This window comes from Neofelis nebulosa, chromosome 11, assembly GCF_028018385.1.
Source record: "Neofelis nebulosa isolate mNeoNeb1 chromosome 11, mNeoNeb1.pri, whole genome shotgun sequence".
NCBI classification, from domain to species: Eukaryota; Metazoa; Chordata; class Mammalia; order Carnivora; family Felidae; genus Neofelis; species Neofelis nebulosa.
This window is the reverse complement of record NC_080792.1, coordinates 28,025,595-28,045,740: the sequence shown is the minus strand read 5'-3', so window position 1 is coordinate 28,045,740 and position 20,146 is coordinate 28,025,595. Positions and strand designations below refer to the sequence as shown.

General features: G+C 51.8%; 1 protein-coding gene across 1 annotated transcript in view; it reads left to right on the top strand.

Moving 5' to 3' along the window:
- The window catches only part of ARK2C (arkadia (RNF111) C-terminal like ring finger ubiquitin ligase 2C), a 151,623-nt gene that overhangs the window by 39,170 nt on the left and 92,307 nt on the right, over window positions 1-20,146 (top strand). The window contains exons 4-6 of the mRNA XM_058692206.1: window positions 629-732; window positions 1,275-1,379; window positions 1,805-5,819. Coding sequence (XP_058548189.1) covers window positions 4,751-5,819 — 1,069 coding nt within the window. The 5' untranslated portion in view covers window positions 629-732; window positions 1,275-1,379; window positions 1,805-4,750. The remainder of the gene's footprint in view (window positions 1-628; window positions 733-1,274; window positions 1,380-1,804; window positions 5,820-20,146) is intronic.

Below are 20,146 nucleotides of genomic sequence, written 5' to 3'. Positions count from 1 at the left end.
TTAGACTCTGCTCGTTGTATCCCATGGTATCTTTTAATATGTTTCTATTTCCTGTGCTTCCAATCAATTGGGAATTAAGATCAAGAAGTCTCATTAGGTTCAGGTTCCATTTTTCTGGAAAGACCACTTCAGAGGTGGCTGGCTGTTCTATTAGGACACATGTCACCTCGCACTGTCTCTCTTTTGGAGACACTAACAGCTATTAATGGCCATTGCCTAGAACTATTATTTCATTACAATGATATTCTCATCATCTCATTTCTTCTTCATTTATTAGCCAATACTTCTATAAAGAGAAACTTCCCCTCATCAAATATTTCATTAACCTGAAATAGAGTTCATAGAGGAAAGGCAGGATACATGCTTGATTCTATTTACCAGTTGTTTATTTGTTTGTTTGTTTGTTTTAAACGATTTCCTGACATCCTCCCAAAACAGCTCTATTTTCTAAGAAGGCCATCCCACAAAATTCCTGCTTCCATGCCTTTCCCCAGGATGTAGCCACAGGACCCCACCTCACTGCCAGCCTGGACAGGCAGGGGCTCAGATAATTTCCCTATTACAATGGAGACGGGGATCATGGACCCCGGGTCCTTCTTCGTTTCCTTTTGGTCCATCTTTGTTTGAGGATTTCGGCCAACTCCTGGCACCTGGAGCCCTGGTCAGTGCGTGTGCGTGGCATACATGGGTCAGCAGTCCTCTCCTGCCTGCTCCATCCACCCCGTGTCCCAGGTCAGTGCAGAGCACAGAGCTGTCTCCTGTAGCCTCACTTTTCCCAAGCTGCTGCTGCTGCTGCTGCCTTTCCTTCTCCTCCCTCTCCTCCCCCTTCTTCTTCCCTCTCTCCACTCTCCTCCTCCCTTTTTTCCCCTTCCTACTCTCTCTTCCACCCCTCCAGCTCCTTCTCTCTCTTCTCCTCTGTTTGCTTCTGGGCCTTGGTTCATGTTTTACCTCCCTCCTTTTTCTTAGCTTGTTGCAAATGACCCCACCCTTGAGGGTCCTCTCCTACCCTGCTCTGTCCTGAAGGACTTCTTGAGTGCTCAAGCCCATCTTGACTTCTGCCCGACTCACCATCATCCCTGGTTTGGGGCAGCTTCTCTTGGATCCCTTTTTATTTTCTTGCGGTTATGCCCTGACTCCCCAGTGACCGTCAGCGCCCTGGGCCGTGCCTCTTCCTGTGGCAGGCTGCATCTAGAACCCCGCCACGTTCAGCACAGAGGCTGTTGTGACGCCAGTCGTGGAGGGGGCGTCTACTGAAGTCCACCTGTTTCGCACAGATTTTGAAAGCTGTGTCTACCTGATGCCAACCCAACCTGGAGATGAACAGGAATTCTGTCGTCTGTTTTGGAAAACTGTGGATGTCGACGTGGCTGATGTGCTAGGTTTGTTTCCGTTTGTTGACTAAAGGGCAGTGGAGGTCATAACCCAGATCTAATGTTGGGCTCCAAAGGAGTAATTCTCAAAACAGATGCGTCTGGGCCCCAGAATCAAGAAGCTCTGTAGAACCCCTTCTGCAGGTAGCCAAGGTGGAGACAAAAGAGAGTGAGGATTCAAAGCATGAGCCAAGGTTCAAGGTGACAGTGCTATTTCTACCTTATAGGGTGATGTTTCTCTAGTTTGGATCAGGAATTACAGATTTCATTTTTAAAATATTTCTTCACCTTTCAGTTTTTAAGTATTTCTTCCTGAATGTTACATGCTAAGCCTGCAAACATGCTCTAGGTTTTGACCTTGGCAGGGGGCAGGAAGCACACATAAAGATAAACCCCGATGAATGAAATGTTTCCACAAATATTCCTCTTCTCAGGAATCTGCTTTATTGTATCCTGTGGACATTAACTAATGCGAGGAAGAGTGGAAGACAGCCATCCTGGTGTGATGGAGAACCAGTGGGAAGTGGCAGCAATACTAGGCTATGTGCCAGGAAACAAGGATCCTCGTTCTGACTCATCCAGGAATGGTGGTGCCCTCGTTCATAACCCCATTTCTGAGCCTCAGTTTCCTTATCCATGAGACAAGGAGATGGGCAAAATAATAATCAAATTTCATTCTTGGAGATACCACTATTTTATGCTTCTAGAATTTTCTGTGTTCTATGCTTCTAGAATTTAGCCGTGGCTCCACGGCTCTCTGCTCATTTGATCCTCACAGTAAACCTTTAAGGTAGTCTGACAGGGGTTATTATTATTCCCATTGGACAGATGGTTGCATTGAGGCTGCGGAATGGTAAACACCCAAGGTTTCATTCAAAATGAAACCCCTTCTCGTAATGCGAAATACTTCCTTCTTAGCAGGAGGCTCACGTCTGTGTGCATGTGGGCATATTGGTGAATGTGGGCATCTGTTTGTCATGTTTCTCTGATGTTTGAGTAAGAAAGGTGCAGCTTGTAATTGGACTCATGATTTCCGCTTTGTCTGATGGATATTCCATGTCATGGTATCATTCTTGGTCTATTCCTGGATGTTTGCTTTTGTCTGATGAATGTTCCGTGTTACAGTATAATTTACGCTAAATGCTTTAGGCAAAAATAAATAGTGACAGGAGGACAAAGGGTAGTGGGCAAGGGGAGACGGAGAAGTAAAGGGGCAAGAACGAAGAGCTGAATTGCCACCACCATTGTATGTACTGCACGAGTGCAGAGGTCTCTTGATCTTCACATTAACCCCATGAGGAACTATAATCACACCCATTTTACAGATACTGAAACCAAGGCCTAGAGAAGTTAAGGAACTTGTCCAAGAGCCAGCATGTGAAGCCAGGCAATCCGGTTTCAGAGTTTGTAGCCCAACACCCCCCGCTGTCGAGGGCAGGTCGGGTAGTCATCAGCCTTTGTGAGCTGCTCTGGTATAAAGTAGGATTAAAAAAAAAAAAGAAGAGCTACTCAAGCAAGGAAGGTTGCAGAGAAATTGGGACGCTATATACTGCTGGGAGTACTAACTGTGAGTTTAATCTTTTCATAAGCCATGTATGGCAAGAGCCATAAAGTTTTTCCATATTTGTCAACTCAAGAATGCCAACCCTAGAAGTTTGCTCTAAGCTTACAGTTTAACAAAAGCAACAAGCTATAGGCATGAAGTTTATCGTGTGATCTCCAATAAGGGAAAAGTGGGAGTGAATTACATGCCCAAGAGTAGAGTATGATTAATTTCACAGTACCTTCACTTGTTGGATACTATGAAAACATTTAAAATGAAAATTATGAAGATAATTATGTCGAAGGATGGGGAAATGTCTCTGATAAAATGTTAAGATTAAAATGCAGAATAAAAAATATGTAGATTATGATGACAAATCTGGTCTATATGCATATTGGCAAAGCCTGAAATGGAACAGGAGAAAAATTCTAGTAGTTAAGTGTTTGTTAAGGTCTTCTCATTTAAAAAAAATGTTTTAAAAAATGTTTTATTTATTTTTGAGAGAGACAGAGACAGAGACAGAGCATGAGTGGGGAGGGGCAGAGAGTGAGGGAGACACAGAATCCCAAACAGGCTCCAGGCTCTGAGCTGTCAGCACAGAGCCTGACGCGGGGCTTGAACCCACCAACAGTGAGATCACGACCTGAGCCAAAGTCAGTTGCTTAACCAACTGAGCCACCCAGGTGTCCCAGGTCTTCTCATTTTTTCAAGAATTTTTATTAGTGGTGGCATTGTGTTTATTTGACAGATTATGAAAACAGGAAAGAGCTGGTGGCAGAAGCTTGTTGAAATGACCTTCCAGAGGGGGGCTTGGGCCTGGCGGGAGATGTCCTCCCCCAGTTCGCCCCTGTGGGGCAGCCACAGGTGCTTGGTGGGGAAGAAGTCGGAGGGATATATGTGCTTGGGAGGGAGAGAACAGTATGTCCTGGGATCCCGCCCTACTGCTGCCACCGGGAACATGGTAGTTGTCTTGGCAAAGCCAGGCCATGGTTTTCCCTTTACTGTCTCCTTCTTTGCCTCGCCTCACCCCTGCCACTCTTCATGCTTTGTCTCAGAAGTCACTTTCCTGGAGTCAAGCCAATTGCCCCCACCCCGCTTCTCGCACTGGGCTAGGTGCGCCCCCTAGGTGTCCCCTTACCCAGCACCCTATGCTAAGTTCCATCTCAGCCCCTAGCAGGCTTTTGGGTGACTGCCTTTACTTGCCTGAGGCCCCGCTGCCCGCAAGGGTTGGAATATCAAGGGATCCTGCATGGCCTCCCTATGCCCGGACACAAGCTTATCATGTGTTCAATGAATGATCTTCTTTTGCGTTGTCTCTAAAATGGGGGAAGTTTGGGTTGTATTAGATTCCTTTTAGCTCCGTATACTATGATTTTACCATGTAAATTTTTTTTTTTTTTTTTTTTTTTTTACCAGACTCGTTAAATAAAGGAGCCATTGGGATTTGAAGACAAGTCCCAATGTAGGAAACGTCTTCCACCTTGGTGCCTGTGGATGGGCTCTGGGCACACTCTGGCCTTGGTGTGGGCTAAGAGCTTGGTCTGAGGGTTGTGCGGGGAACTTTCACAGCCCGCGGGCTGAGCGTGCATGGACACAGTCTTAGCAGTGCACCTGACATCAGGGCTGTGGGGTGAAGGCTCTTCACTTCTGTCTTGCTTGTACCTGGCAGGCCGGCCACAGGCCACACGTGACACTCCAGCTGTGCCTCCACGTGTAAATCTGAGGAGCCTCCTAGCCTTGATGTCATGTGTGCCATCCCCCTCCCTCCTCCCCGCCGGCTGAGGAAGTGGGCGTGTCTGTGCACATGGCTGCTTGTGCCTGTGTCAGAGCAGGGTGAATGGTGGCCAGGTGGCTCTGGGTTTTTGGCGTGCACATACTTCAGTGTTATGAGTGGATTTCAATTCAGCAAATAATTATTGTGAGCTTTGTGCTCTGCCAAAGCAACAAAGCGTTGCCACGGGCAGGGAGCCTGGGAGTGTACATGTCTGCATTGTGTGTCCCCTCTGTGTGTCTTTGGGAATGTGCTCTTGGCACGTGTCCTGCCTTAACAAGGCTTTCGGTGTGTGCATGTCTGTGTGTCGGTGCCTGGGTCCTGTGTGCTGCTGCTTGCTCGCTTTCCACCTTCACTTGTGCCCGCAGTCAGGCTCTGCACGTGCGCCAGCCCCCATGCGCACGTCCCCGAGTGACCTGTGCGCGGTGTGCAAGGACCTCCGGGTCGTGTGCACTTGGTGCGCTCGTGCCTTTCTCTCCGCACGCACGAACGCACTTCCACATGTCTGGGTGCACGTCCCCCTCGGTGTGTGCACGTTCCGTGTGCACGCCGCCCGTGTCTGTGTGCAGGGCGCTTCACGCGCGCGCTCGGGCCTGCGGGCGGCCAGGGACCCGCGCCAGGCTCCACGCGCCCCGCGGGGCTGACCTTCCCCCCACCCCTCCCCGCGCCCGGCCGCGGGCCTACGCGATTGGCCGCCCGCGCCCTCGCAGCCGTCACCCCTCCCTCCCCCCGCCACCCGCGCGCCCGCGGTCCCCGCTGTCCCCCGCGGTTCCGGCGAGGCCGCGCCGCGCTGCGCTCCGCTCCCATTGGCTGCGCGCGCCTTTGTGTGGCGGCAGCTGCGGCCCCAGCGCCTTTGAATGTCGAGAGGGGCCGGGAAGGGAGCCTTTCCATGGGCCATCTGTCTCCCCGCCAGCCGCCGCCCCACCGCCGCCCGCGCCCCGCGCTCCGCCTCCCGCCCCGGCGGCTCCCGCAGCCCCGCCGCCGCCCGCGCCCGCGCCCCGGAGCCGCGCCACAAAGGGCCCGCGCGCAGCCGCCGCCGCCGCCGCCGCCGCCGCCGCCGCGCGAGGAGCCAGGATGGTCCTGGTCCACGTCGGCTATCTCGTGCTTCCAGTGTTTGGCTCTGTGCGAAACAGAGGTATCGCTTTTTCCTTTCGGGGTCCGCTTCGGAGCGTGGATCGCCGCAGGCAGCGGGGCGGGGGCGGGCGCCGCGGGCGGCCGGGGGCTCAGGGCACACCCGCGGGGACGCAGGGCGAGCGGTGGCTTCTCCCCTCTCCCTTTTGGGGGACCCCCAGTGTGGGGGTGGCCGCCCTCGTGGGAGCTTTTGTAGTGAAGTTAGGGTTTGGCGAATTTGGGTCCCTCCCTCCCCAGCCCCATTTTTTATTCTTTGCGGCGGACGCGGTTCCCCCAAATCACAGCCCCTTCCCTAATACCTAGCCCTGTATGATCGAAAGAAGGCGAGAGGTACATGACTGTGTGCGTGTGTGTGTGTGTGTGTGTGTGTGTGCAAGCATACTTGGTTTTCTGGTGTGTGTGTGTGTGTGTGTGTGTGTGTGTGTGTGTGTTGAGGCATATATGTTTTTGTGTTGTGTTTGTATTTCTTTATCTCTTTGGTCATTGATACCGAAGGCTGGTTAGCTGGGATCTGGCATCTGCCCTATCCCGTGCCCCAGCCCCCACCGTCTGGTGGGCACTTGCATGATTTCCCGTCCCGTCCCATCCTTTTCTCCCCTGTAACCCTTTTTTGCATCTCCCTTGTGCTATCCCCCCCAACCCCCACCATTGTCTTTGTATGACAGTTGCATTTATGGGTTCAGTATGCTTGGGTGTGTGTGTGTATGTGAGCGTGTGTGTAAGTGTGTGCGCGCTTAGGAGTCAGACGTGCCCTGCCGTGCACCCCTGGTCCCGGCCGGAGCGGGGTGCCCGGCCCTTGGGTGTCGCGCTGTGTGTGAGGATGAGGTGGAAAGCTGCCTCCACGCCAGGCCTTTGCCCCGGGCGGGCGTTGACAAAGCAGCAGGCCGGCGCCGGCTTTGTTTTTAACTGTGATATATGGGGTGTGTTTGCACGGTCCCCTTCCCCACATCCCCTTTCCCTTACATTCTGCTCCAACAATAGCTTGGTTTCCCCCTCTTCTCCCCCCCCCTACATTTCTTCCATTTTCTTTTAATCAAAAATTCCCACCTCCCAAAGCAAATCCGGGATGCATTTAGATTCATTTTTTTTTTTTTTTCTTTTTGTATTCTGCCTCTGGACTCACATTTCTCTTCTTGGAAATGTTTCTGCTACCCTCTCCCACTCCAAGTCTGCTTAAATCCCTGCTGGCTAAGGCCCTCCCTCCTCCCCCCTTCCTCACGCACAGAATGATGTCTTCCCTTTGCGACCAGGGCCGCTCCACCGAGTCAGAGCAGGGGGTGGGGTCGCGGGGCCAGCGCTTTAGTGCGCCCCAGGGGCCCGATTGGGCAAGAAAATGAAAGCCCAGCCCTCTTTCTTCCAGCCCAGCTGTCCCCAGCCCCACGCCTCTCCCCAGAACCTAAAAGGCAAGGTTGGCCCCCTTAGGCCTGTTTGAACCGCAGTTTTTTTGTGTGATGATAGAATGATGACATTCTGCATTTATCAAATCTTTTTTTTTCTTCATTGTGTAGCTCAGTGAATGGTCAACTCGCTGCTGTGTGCGCTGTGACCCTTCTGCCTCCGCATTTAGCTGTATTGTGACACCCCTCTTAACCATCTCCTGTCTCCATCTGAGGAAGGCATTGCTATTTAAGCGGCAGTATCCCTATCTCAGGCCGGTGGAGGGGGTGTGGGGTGGGTGTGTGAGGAATAGGAGTGGGGCGGGGGCTGGGCGAGATCTCCCTTGAAATGCCAACCCCCTCCCCCAACACACAATTATGTCTTATTACTTGGCATTTCCTCTTAAAGCGGGTGTGGAACATTACACTAGGCAGAAATTCAAAAATGATTAAGAAGGATGTTGAGCCTGAAAGTATAATTATCCTGATTAAATCATTATCATCCTCATTAATACCACGGATCTCTAAATACCATTGCAGGATGCCGATTTTACATTTTGAAATTCAAATTGCTCAGCTGCCTTTAAATTTTATTTTTAATACACCCCCCCCCCCCAAAAAAAAACCCCCAACAAAACAAATTCTGCCCATCAGTCAAAGTTTACTTTCATGGCAAACACGCCCACAGGAAATTCAAGGGCTGAGGGTGAGTGGGGCTGTGGGTAAAATTTAGCACCATGAGATAAGAATTCATGACCTTTTGATAGAGGATACTAATGCTTAACCCAACAAGGTCCTACACCACAATCTTCTTGTAAAACTATTAGATAGCTTGCCAGCTTAAGTCTGTTCTTTTTAGTTTCCATTGTAGTAGTGTAGGATGTAGGCCATTTCAGAATAGATGTAGAGAAATAACCATTTTTGTATCTTCATCTTGTTTAGCTGAGTACATTGCACTGTAAATCCCTGTTAAGTGGATTCCTTTTGCCTTGGCTTGGAGGCTGTAGCACCCCATTTCCCGCTTATCTGGGTGGCCATCAGCTAGCTTCTTGGCAACACCCAGGAATAAGTGAAGAGATTACATTTAGTCGGAGGCCAAAAATAATGAGTGTATCTATACATCTCTGAAAATCTTTGATGAAATGGCAGTTGCTTCCACTCCATAGCCTCTGAAAATTTGGTGCAGCAAGGTCCCTGGCTTAAGGGGGAGCCGGGGCCGTGGTGTCTTAATTGTTTAATTGTACAATGTCAAGAGCATCTTTGGACATCCGCCCTGGCCCTCAGAGCTGCCCCTTTAACAGCCGGCTCCCTTCTGCTGCCTCACCAGCCAGACCTGCTTGAAAACTGAAACAAAACAGCGGCAATAATGAAAGAATAAGGCCCCTACTTCGAGGGCCCTTCCAAAATAAAGTCCCAAGTGGCTGCCCCAGATTGCCATTTGGCAATCTGAAAAGAAAGAGAAAAAAAAAAAAAAAAACCACAAAACAAAATGAAGAAGAAAAAAGAATCCCCAGCAAAATGGTTTTCCATTAAACAGGGATAGCGTGTTCTGCTGTGCTGAATTACTTCTTGTTCTTATTTTGTGGGTAATTTTTTCTGTATCAAATATCCTTTTGGTTGTGTATCTTTTTCACCTTTTCTTGTACTAAAACTAAAGCATGATCTGTATTTTTTTACATCCCCCAGTTGACAATGTACAGCGCTCGGTTAGAGATGTCACCCTGCTGAAACGTACTGTGGTCGTGTAGCCCCGGCCATCTGCTCATTGTACGCTGCTTTTGTTCTGTTGCCCTTCCGAAGCATGGTGGGCCCAGCCTTTTTTTTTTTTGTATCGTGTGCATGATGACATTGTTACACACAGAATCCACTAATACTAATATACAATCTCTCAATAAAGAACTAGTTTTCCTATATTAACCTAGTGTGCTTTTTCTCTTGCTGTTTTCCCATTTATTGTCGTATCCTGCTGTTTAGATTTTTTCCCTTGCTTTTCTATCCCCACCCTCACCCACCCACCACTCCCACCTCCCATTGTAAGATTCGAGTGAATGCCTTGTTTTTTTCCTTTCCTTTCTTTTTTTCTTTCTTATTTATTTATTTATTTTTGTGGTACAGATCTAGTCCGTATCTTTTTACAGTAGACACCTGGGGCCATGGGAAGGGTCAGCTGCCCTACCACACCAAAACGCTCAACTGCGTAGGGACCCTGCCTTTGGCCACCTGTGTACCTAATAGCCTGCACATTTCATCATAGTTTCTAAGTTACATGGCACTCAGTTTGTGATGCTGGGGAAGAGGGAGGGGTATAACACTTAGGTTGAGAAAAGGGATACTGTTCTTAACTAGCAATCTTGTAGCATTTCAGACTTGCCTGAAAAACCCATTTTTGGTTGTGTTTTAACTTTTCCTTTTACTGTCTCATTGATTTACTGTCCTTATAAATCATGCTGGGGTAACATGTTACATGCAGTTGAAACCATGGTCTAGAATTTTAAAGTACCCTCTTCTATGTGCATCTTTAAATTCTTGGGACCTGCAGTGTAAGTTTTTCATTGAGATCCTGCATAAGGAAGATGTTGGCAACAGAAACCGACCCAGACCACCCCCACATTTATCCCAGGGTCAGCAGCCTGACCTGTTACCGTAGAAATAAGAGGGTCTGTGTCCTCTGTAGGCTGTAAGCCAGTTAAAGCTGATTATAGCCTGGTTCCCTGACAGCTGCCTCATCTGTGGCCCTACTGCCTCTCTTGAGAAAGAAAGCCCGATCTCTTGCCATTGTCGCTGTGTGTGTGTGTGTGTGTGTGTGTGCGCGCGCATGTGTGTAGGAGGTGGGGTGCGGATCAGGAGGGAAACTTCCCCCAAATTGAATTGGAAGAAAAGCCCTTAACGTGTATCTTTTTTCCGTAATTACATTTGAGAAGCCAGTGGAGAGGTATTTTTCCCCCAGAGTGGAACCCAAATTCAAGCATTTGTCAATTACACCTATTCAATTTCAGCCCAGAAGAAGTCTTGCTAAATGAAGCATTTTAGACACCCAGGAAATCAGTTCATTAAAGAAATTCACGGTTTCTACAAAGGGTCATCGTTTTGGAGCCGCTCTTCCTTGGGCTGTACCTCCTCCTTCCTTCTCTGGGCTGTCTCCTGGGGTCCCTCTGCCCCTCTGCTGGCATTCCTTCCCCATGGAGGTGCACCCTGCCTGACCACAGTGCTTCCTTGCCTTCTTTGTGGGTTGGTAGGACTCTCCTCTCCTCCCATTACTGCCCTTTCTGCTCTGGGCCTTTGTTCTCATGCTCTCCCCAGCCTGGGTGGGAAAGCTGAGCTGATTTACTGTGACACATGGACACACATGGAAGTTCCCAGCAGAGGCTCATGCTGTAGTTGGTACAAGAAGAGTATGCAGGCCTTCAAGGATTTTTGTTTTCTTTTTTTGCTTCTCCTCCTCCTTCCTTTTCTTCTTTTATTTTGGCTTACATGAAACTTTTAATTTTGTTCCTAGTTTGAGAAAGCAAAATCAACCATTCCCCAACCCATCCTCAACAATGGTAAAAGTACCCCAAATCAGGTGATGACCCTCATTTTTGTCCTAGAGAGCAGTGGCTTTTATTAGATGGATGTTAACCAACCCTAAGATTCTATTTCTCTAGATTATGTGTGTCAGAATTTGTTGAACAATACATTGCAAGGATGGTCTCATAACCTAGTAATAATATAGAAAGCTAGTGGGGTTAGTGGGAAGTCATGCTTTAGCAATTGATCAAATGCATACTCTATTTTCACCCAGATTGTCAGAAGAAACACATTCAGATGAAGAAGACTTTTCCCCTGACTGGATGATCCAATCATTACAAAGCCATTGTACTTTACATCTACTCTCTCAACCATCTGACACATATCCGTTTTAATAACTTTTGACTCCAGGATTTTGGAAAAGCCATCTGTTACTTAGATCCTACAGCACAGACTTTGTAATGAGATGAAACACAGATCTTGTTTACCAGTCTTCTTTTCAAACAAAAGAACTCTTTTGAAACTAGCATCAGATAAGGACCATTTAATTGATGAGTTTTCTTAAATAATAGTTACCTATAAACCAGCAAATATAATTCATCACCCAAGACTAGGGGAAAACCATCAAGAGTCTCGATGCTCTAAGATGCAGGTGACAGACACCTGGGTCCTCTTTTCTTCACTTTACAGTTTGCTCTCCTCCTGTCCCATCCTTTCCCCCCACATCTCTCCCATCTTTAAATAAGCAGCCTAAAGTGTCCCATTGGAAAACTTACTCGTTTCCTGGTTTCCTGAGTGAGGGAAGCAGCAGCTCTGAGCTGGACCCAAGTGCAGTGTGAAACCCCTTTCCTGGCCAGGAGACACACGCCCTTGACTCCAATTCAGAGTATGACTCTGGATCTCTCAATCCTACCTGACTACTGTTTGCACAAATGTGCCAGACATTTGTGCCTTTGTTTTCCTATGGATCTAAATAGCTCTTTAAAAATTCCTGGCTTAACACTGTATGAATGTGAATGAGTTTTTATTAGTTTCCGGTACGGCTTGGCCACGGATGAGCCACTATATTTCCAAGAGAGTTGGGGGGAGAGTAATGGGGAGAGCTTGCTTTGGAGAGAATCAGATTTTCTGGATGCTTTGAGAACTAAAAGCAAATGTTCATAACCCTGAAGCACAGCCGCTTGCAATGCCTGTGCCTTCATGTACTCATTCATTCATCCACTCACCTGTTTGTTCATTTAGTTATTGAGCGTTTATTGAATACCTACTTGGGACCAAGCTAAGGGGGATAGTAAAGCAATGTAGGACCTGGGTGTCTGCCCTCCTGAGGCTTATGCTGAGGCTGGGAGATGAATGCTTAGGAAACGAGATGCTGTCTCAGATGTTCTGTGATGGCAGAACATCCTGACTGGGCGAAGTGGGAAGAGCCTGGAGCAGTCCCGGGGTTGAGTCCTAGCTCAGTCTTGACCTGGAAGGGTGAACTTAGACTGCTGCTCTGAGCATCCTCTAAACAGTGACCACCATCATACCCGATAGGGTATGTCTAGACTATTCAAAGGCACCTGGCACGCAGCAGGTGCCTAGGGTCCGCTAGATGGTTGCCCCTCCACCCCCCATAACTGGAGGCATTTATTCGTGAGGGATCAAATAAAGTCTCAGAGCTGACCTTGCTGAGGAAGTGGGGTTAAGATGTGCCTCAAAGGGTCGTATAAATACAGGAGGGAGGAAGAGGAAGAAGGGCTGCAGGTTGGGGTAAGGTAGAAGTGAGACTTTGGCTAAGGCCAAGAGGCTCCGCTGATTTGGCAAGACCAGGATGTGCCTATGAGGAAGGGTGTGTGTGTATGCACGTGTATGCGTGTGTGCATGTGTATAAGGGTATGTGTGCAGGTCTGTCACCTTGCATGGCCATAGGAGGCCCTGGGGTCATTGTCACTGCTTCTCCCTAGTGCACAGCTCCAGGGGTTAAGCAGCACATGGTCTGGAGAATGTGGGAGGAAAGTCTGGAAGATATTTTGAAGCCAGTGTTTGAAGGCCTCGGGAAGCTTCAGCAGAGTTTGAACTTGCTCCTTTAGCCATTGGGAGCTCTTTGGGGAGAGTGGTATTTCGACAACTCATTCTGGCAGCTGATGACAGAAGGGTGAGCCAAGGGGCCGAGGCCAGGGAGGAGGCCATGGCAGGCTTCCAGGGGTGATGGAAGCCTAAACCAAAGGTCTGGGGGATGGGAAGGACAGTTCCCACAAGGGGCCTTACCATAAGAGGAAGTGAGCAGAACTGAGCCTGGGTGAAGTGCCTGGGAGTGTGTACGGCCATGAAGACAAACTGGGAGATGGGAGCAGTAGTCAGTTTCAGGGAGAGCTGAGTTCAGTGAGTTTGAGATGCCAAGAGTGACAGAGGAAAGGGGACTGTGACAGTGTCCTGTGATTTAAGACTTCTGTACCCAGCGCGGTTAGGAAATTCACTTCAATAAAAATTCCTCATGTTTACATGGCAACTCCTCAAAACCCTCTCTCTGCAGTCTTGAAACCCCCTTCTTCGGTTATATGCACGCATCTTTAGTCAGTAGGCCATTCTCTCCATAGCCTCCCTTACGACACAGACCCCTGGGGAGCTGTGCCCCGCTGTGCCCCGATGTCTCAGTTTGAATGGTTTTCATCAAACTTCACCGTTTTTGAGAAGAGAGACTCCAAGGCAGGCAAGTGCCAGCATTCTTGCCTCCACACGTTTGCGGAAAGGTTGACTTTACCCACGTGAGGAGGAAGAGCTTGGTGTTTCAACAACTTCTATCTGTGTTCTATCATGGAAGTAGTGGAATGACATTTTGGAAGGTTTAGAAAATAGACCAAAGGGAAAAGAAATCTTTTGGATGTCCACCCCCTCCAATCATGTTAGTGAAATTCCTTCCACGTGTTCATGCACACATACATGTATATATTGCGGAGAGCTGTAAACACAGTAACGTACACTCCTGCATTCTCCATTTTTTTACATCACACGTCACAAGCCTTTTCATGCTTTCCTATGTTGTCCCCATGAGCATCACTTTTAATGGCTGCGCAATATTCCCCTCGAATGGTGGCTCTGCACTTGGGCTGGTGGAGTCCAACGCACTCACAGGGCACTGGGTTGAGGGCTGCTGTGAGCCAGGTCAGCGGGATGGGTCTGACAGCTCCAAAGCCTCTCTGCTCACCATCGGCCTCTTCCATCAACAGGTCCAAATAGGTGGAGAGGAGGGCGGGTAAGAGAGGGCTTGGAAGCAGGAAGGTCTGCATAAACTTCTGAGATCTGGGTGCTGGTCTTTTTTTCTGCCACAAACTCCTGTGATCATGAGCAGGTCAGCTTCCCCCACTGGGCCTCAGTTGGCCGGTCAGTCGAATGGGGATGATAGGTCCATCGTGTCTGTCTCACGGGGAAGGACTTGCCACAGAAAGTGACGCAAATGAAACAAAACAAGAAGTCAGCCAAAGGCCAGGGTAGCGGCACTGACTGGCATTCCCTAGTGGTGGTCCTCAGACAGGCGGGACAGTGCAGTGGGGACAGCCCGGACGTGGGGTCCGGCTCCGCCAATTAGCGAGGGTGTGACCTGTCGGTCATGTCCGACTGCTCGGTGCCCTCTTTGCTGTCTGCTACTGGAGATGATTGGCCGAATGGCCCCTTCCTGCCTTCAAAAACTGGGATTTCCCCCAGATGAGACTCACTTGCATCACTCTTTGCCTTTCCTTAGTGCCACCTTCCTAGGCCACTTCCGCTGGCCGGCTCTCCGCGCCACGGGACGGCAGCCAGGGGCCCGCAGAGGCCCTGAACGCCGACCCGACGCGGGCCGAGCTCAGGGTGGGGCGGCTTGCCGGCGCAGCTGCCCTGGTTCGGCCTCAGGGCGGGAAGTTCCCGTGCTTTCCTAAGGCATCCTTTCCTTGAAACCTCCCCCCCCCCCCCCCCCCCCCCACAGGCGAGCCAGCGCGGGCCGGGGAGACAGCGCTCGGGAAGTCACCCAGTGGGTGGCCTGGCCCATCGGGGCTCAGCGCTCCCCCAGGTAGCCGCGGTGCGGCGGGGACAGGAAGTGGCGGCTGCTGACTCAGCACCAGCCTGCCACGTGGAGAGGGGGTGGAGGAGAGGCTGGGAGGAAGTGAGCACTGGGCCAACACCTGTCTCAAGGAAGGGCAGGAAGCTCTGGAACAGCTGCTGCTCGCAGTCTGGGGCTGAGAGTGGGAGGGAAGGGGGCGGAGGCGCGCTCGAGTCTGCCCCTCCCCCACAGCCAGTGTCGCCTTGGCTCTGCTCCCCTAGCTGCCAGGGCCTCCGTGCCACCCCCTCCCCGTGTTCCCCAGGCACCCGCCTCCTGGAGCAGTTGCTCCCGTCCCCAAACTCTGTGGGCAGGAATGGATGAATGCCTCCCCCCAGGACTGGAGATCCTGGTAGCGTTCCTTAAGCCGGAGGGTGGAGCTCCCCGGACTGGTGGGGGTGGGGGGGGCATTCCCTGCAGGCGAGCTGGAATGGACTGGCCTGGAAAGAGCGGCTGGCCTGTCCAGGCCTCCACCTCCACCTAGCAGACATGGTCCTCGTGACCAGAGTTGAGAAATCCAACCCTGGGGAAGGTGAGACATGATGAGGGGAAGGCTTGGGTCCACAGGGCTGTCCCCAACTACCCCTGGCTTGGGAGCCTGTGTGTCCAGGTGAGGGAGACAAAAGAGGTAGCTGGACAGAGCCTCGGCCTTGGTTTAGTTGGAACTCGCTGGAGCTGCTCTTGGACACCAGGTTGGGTAGACTGTGGCACAGGTGCAAGTCCCGCCTGAGCCGGGCTGATCTGGATGGAAGCTGGGCTCGGGAGGCAGTGCCTCCTGGACTCCTTTCTGCTGAGGGGATAGATACTGAGGCTGCCGCAGGCAGGGGTGCCCGGGAGGCAGGGCTGGGCTGGAGCCGAGCTAAGAGGCAGCCGTGGGGAGGGGGGAGGGGAACAACAGCCAACCAGCCCTCACCTGGGCAGGTGAACTGGGAGAGTGACGGAGAAGGTGGAGAAGGACCCCAGACAGGAACCTGGGCGGCATTTTCGCATTCTATCCCCACCTCATCCTGAAGGGTCCTTGACCAGTCCGAGCTCCCCCCAGGAGACAGGTGGAGGAAAGAAGGAGCACGACATGAAGGATGGGAAGGAAGAAGTTAGAGACATGTTGTCACAGTCCCCCCTGCTCTTCAGCAGGTGGCACTCACCATCTCCCGCAATACTAAGTCTTTTCGGAGTCCCTCTTGTGCTCACCATGGCCGGGTGGTCCAGACCTGCCCTCTAGGAGCATCCAGACTAGCAGGGAGTTGGGAGAGGTGTGCAAGGGACAGACAGCGGAACCCGTGACTCCGGGCCAAAAACGGCCCTTCCATGCCCCATGCCATGGAAACATAGCGTGGTTTCCAGTTTTACTACCAAATCTGGGGAAAAAGAGGTTTTTATATTAAACTAGACAAGGAGCTCTTAAGTCATCAATTGCAAAGGTTGCGTGAACTTTTGAGTGAAAATAGAAGACTTGGATGACACATTTCATGTGGGCAGGTCAGACTGTACCCCCATGGCTGGGGAGCTCGTTGTTTTACATTGACATTGGGGTGCTCCCGGGGAAGAGTATGAGGGGTGCTGGGTGAAGCAGGTTCTCGTCACAGAACCGGAAACCCAAGCCAGTCAAGTGGCTGGAGTTGCAAAGCCAGCTCCCGAGCGCCCCAGTCAGGATCGGGACCCGGGTGTCCTGATTCTGAGGGGCCAGTGTTCTTCCTGGTCTTGATTCAAGGCCAGTTGGAAGCGGCCTGAGCTCCAGGAGCCCTCACAGGGGTGGTCGAGTGAAGCTCTGTCAGGGGCACAACTGGGTGAGGCTGAAGACAGTGTGGGGTTTAGGCAGAGAGAGAAAATGATGGTATTTTAATATGCTGCCTCATCTGCTGTATTGCCTCCGAAGTCTGGAGAGCCAGGGCGAGGACTGGGAGCGAGGGTCTGAGTGGGGGAGGTCGGGAGGTGGAGACGAATCCCAGGAAGAAGCAAGGGAGGGAGGCTTTCCTGTGGGGGGTGTCTAGCAGGGCTTCCCCCAGGACTCTCATTTTGACTGTAGTAAAATACATACAGCGGCTCCCCCTTACCTGCAGTTTTGATTTCCACGGTGTCAGTTACCCACCATCAGCTATAGTCCAGAAACAGACGATCCTCTTTCTGACGCATCATCAGAAGGTCAGTAGCAGCCTAACCTACGTCACAGTGCCTGGTCGTCCCCCCCACAGTCATGGACGCATTTTGTCACCACACGTCATCATGGGCAGGCCGAGTACAGGACAGTGAGATGTTCTGAGAGAAAGACCACGTCCACGTAACTTTTATTTGTACGGCGTATCGTACAGCATATTGGTACAATTGTTGCAATTTATTATTAGTTATTGATAATCTCTTCCTGTGCTTTATTTATAAATTACATTTATTGCAGGTAGGTGTGTATAGGAAAAAACATAGTATATACGGGGGTTTGGTGCCGTCTCTGGTGTCGGGCATCCACTGTGGGTCTTGGAACATATTTCCTGTGGATAAGGGGGAGCTGCTGGATAGCATAATATTTGCTGTTTTCACCACTTTAAGGTGTGCAGTTCATGGGCATGGAGTATATTCACAGTGCTGTGCCACCATCACCACTTTCTATTTTTAAAACTTGTGGATGGCCCCAAACAGAAACTAAGGGCCCCCTTGACCTTGAGGCCTGCTCCTGGGCAGGGCACGGCTGTGCCTGCTGGGTCTCCTTGAGGACCACTGGGGGAGACTAAGTGGTAGCAGGAAGTGCACAGATTTTGGCATCGGGAAGTCTCGGGTTCAATTCTTGGCCTTGGCACCTACTAGCCAGGTGACTTTGGGCCCCTCTGAGCCTTCTCTCTTCATAACAAAAAATGGAGGTAATTGTTATTGGTACCAGTGTCAGGGGGCAGCGAGGATGAAGGAATTACATATCAGGTACAAGGCACCTTGGAGGTGCTTAGCAAAAGATGGTCATTCCCAGCTCCCGCTGCCTCCTCTGAACCCGCATCCTGTTTGTTTGGGCCTGGAACCCTGGGACAGTCTAGGGGCAGACCAGAAGGGGCTGGACATGTTCCCGTGTCATTGCATACACAGTTCATGAGAACCTAGGGTGCTGGGGAGACCCCCGAGCACCCCGGAAGTGGGTGGAAAACCCAGACTGGGCGACACAGAGGGCGAAGCTGATGGTGATGCTGGCTAGAAATGGAGCCTGGAGGCAACTGGTCAGGGTTGGCACATGGGATGGGGAGAGGTCGCTGAGGCCTGGAGAAGTCAGGAGGGCCTCCCGGAAGAGGCAGAGCTGGAGCTGTTCCCCAGGAGGGAGAGAGATCTGCCCTTTGCTGCCTGGGGGAGCTGTGAGGTCAGCCTGCCTCCCACGCCCCCTCCCACTAGGCCCACATCCGATCCAAGAGGTGAATGTTCAGAGTCCTGTGGCTGTCATCCTTGTCTGAGTTTTCTTTTTCTTTTCTGGAGCATTGGGCCCTCTCATTTCATTGTCATCCCACCCATTCCAGCCCCGCTCTCCCTGCTCTCTCCCCTGCCCCACCCCCAGCCATCTTCCCTATAACTCTCTGCCTCCTCTCCCACCCCCTGCCTGAGCGCTCCAGTGGGTCAGCGTGCCGTCCCTCGGGAGAGCCTGCGGAGGGCGAGGCTGTCCTAGGGGAGCTGGGGCTTTCGTGACCTCCCTCTGGAGCAGGTACCCCTCTCGGGGCATTGGTTCTGTTCTCTGCAGCATGGGGTCCTCATCCTGACGTGCCAGGCTGCGTGGGGTTTAAATGGGCCCCCCATGATGCCCGGCACAGAGTATGGGGCTATTTTTGTTCCATGTGGCTGTCCACTAGGGACGTGCCACACACAGAATCCCCTGCCTGCTTCTAGGAGGCACTTTGAATTTGGTAAGGGGAACAAAGGCGAGGAGCCAAGACTTCTTGGAGCCAAAGTGTCCTCGTCGGTAAAATGGGAACAATCCTGGTAAACCCATGCCCCCACCCCCACTGGCCCCCCCTATCATGAGGCTCAGATCTGATGGTGGTTTTGTGCAGCTCATCTGACAGGTGTGCACTGAGCATGTGCCCTGGCCCAGGCGTTGTCCCGGGCACCGGAGACACAAGGGTAACAACGACAACAGGAGCACTATAGCATATGCTCACGGGGCACTTGTCCGTGCCAGCCGCTTTCCTAAGCACCTTACCCTAAACAGACTCAGTGTGGTGGGAAACAGGTGCGTGAGCAGTCAGAAGTGAGGGCCCAGGTACGTACCGGGTGCTCTGTCAGCCTGCGCGGGGACGTCCCGGGGAAGGCAGTGCCCGGGGGAGCTGGTGTGGAGCTGAGTCTTGGAGCGTGCGTGGGCTTGACCAGGGGATTGGGCCGGGGCAACGTCTTGCAGGCAGAGGGGCTGCAGGGGCACCGGGCGGGCTGAGAAGCAGAATGCTGCCTGTGGGGCCTGGAGGTGAGGCTGATGTCCTGCGGGGCAGCTGGGGCTTTGTCAATCCTAGTTGTCAGCACAGCAGTGTTGCCCGTCCATCAGCGTGGCTGCTGGTTGACTGGCTTGTGTCAAGAACGAAGTGCACACGCCCTACCCAGAGATGGCATGTTCTGAACCTCGGGCTGAGGGCGGGACCAGGGCACTGCCCTTGAAGGCCTAGGAAACAAGGTTGACATCTCGACAGACCCCCTCCCCCCCCCAGCCCAGGAAGCAATGAGGGGACGGGATACCCTCCCCCCACCTTCCAAGGGTTATCATGGCTGACTGCTGGGAGGAGGGGGAGGAGGCCAGACGGGGGCAAGATGAGGGGGACGTGGTGTCCAGGAGTCTTGGAGGACATGGGCCTTGAGCTGACTGACCCTTGAACTAGGGCCCCGGGGCAGCATTTTTCACCCAAACACTAGGACCCCTTGAGCTGTTAAATGTTGTTTCTGCAGAAAAGCTACACGTTCCGCCATTTGGGAAAATGCTGCACGCGACACCCCTGTCGTGGAGGTCCCCATGCATGTGAGCACACTGAAGGTTCTGGTAGCTCGCACAGTACTGAATGCCCTTTGGTTCTGCTTCAGTAGCACTTCCCCATACTCTCTGACCACAGAACTGTGTGTGTGTATGGTGAGTCCTAAAACATCCCTTGAACCTGGCACACGGAGACCGTTTGGGAAATGGCAGCCTGGGAGCTGGGTCATCTACCTCAAGGCTGGCCCAAAGCAGCTCCTTATGTGAGGGGAAGTAGAGGCTAAGAAAGGCCATGAAAGGTGGCCCATCGGTTGGTGACTGCCTGTCTCGAAGTTCCCCCCCTCACCCCTCCAGCCCAGTCTTCCTCCCAGGAGGGCCATCTTTACCTGCTGAAGAGAAGACTCTAAGATCAGGAGGTCAGTGGTGAGCAGGTCACCCCCTCCCAGCGACACCCTTGCTGGCCAGCCTGGGGGAGCTCC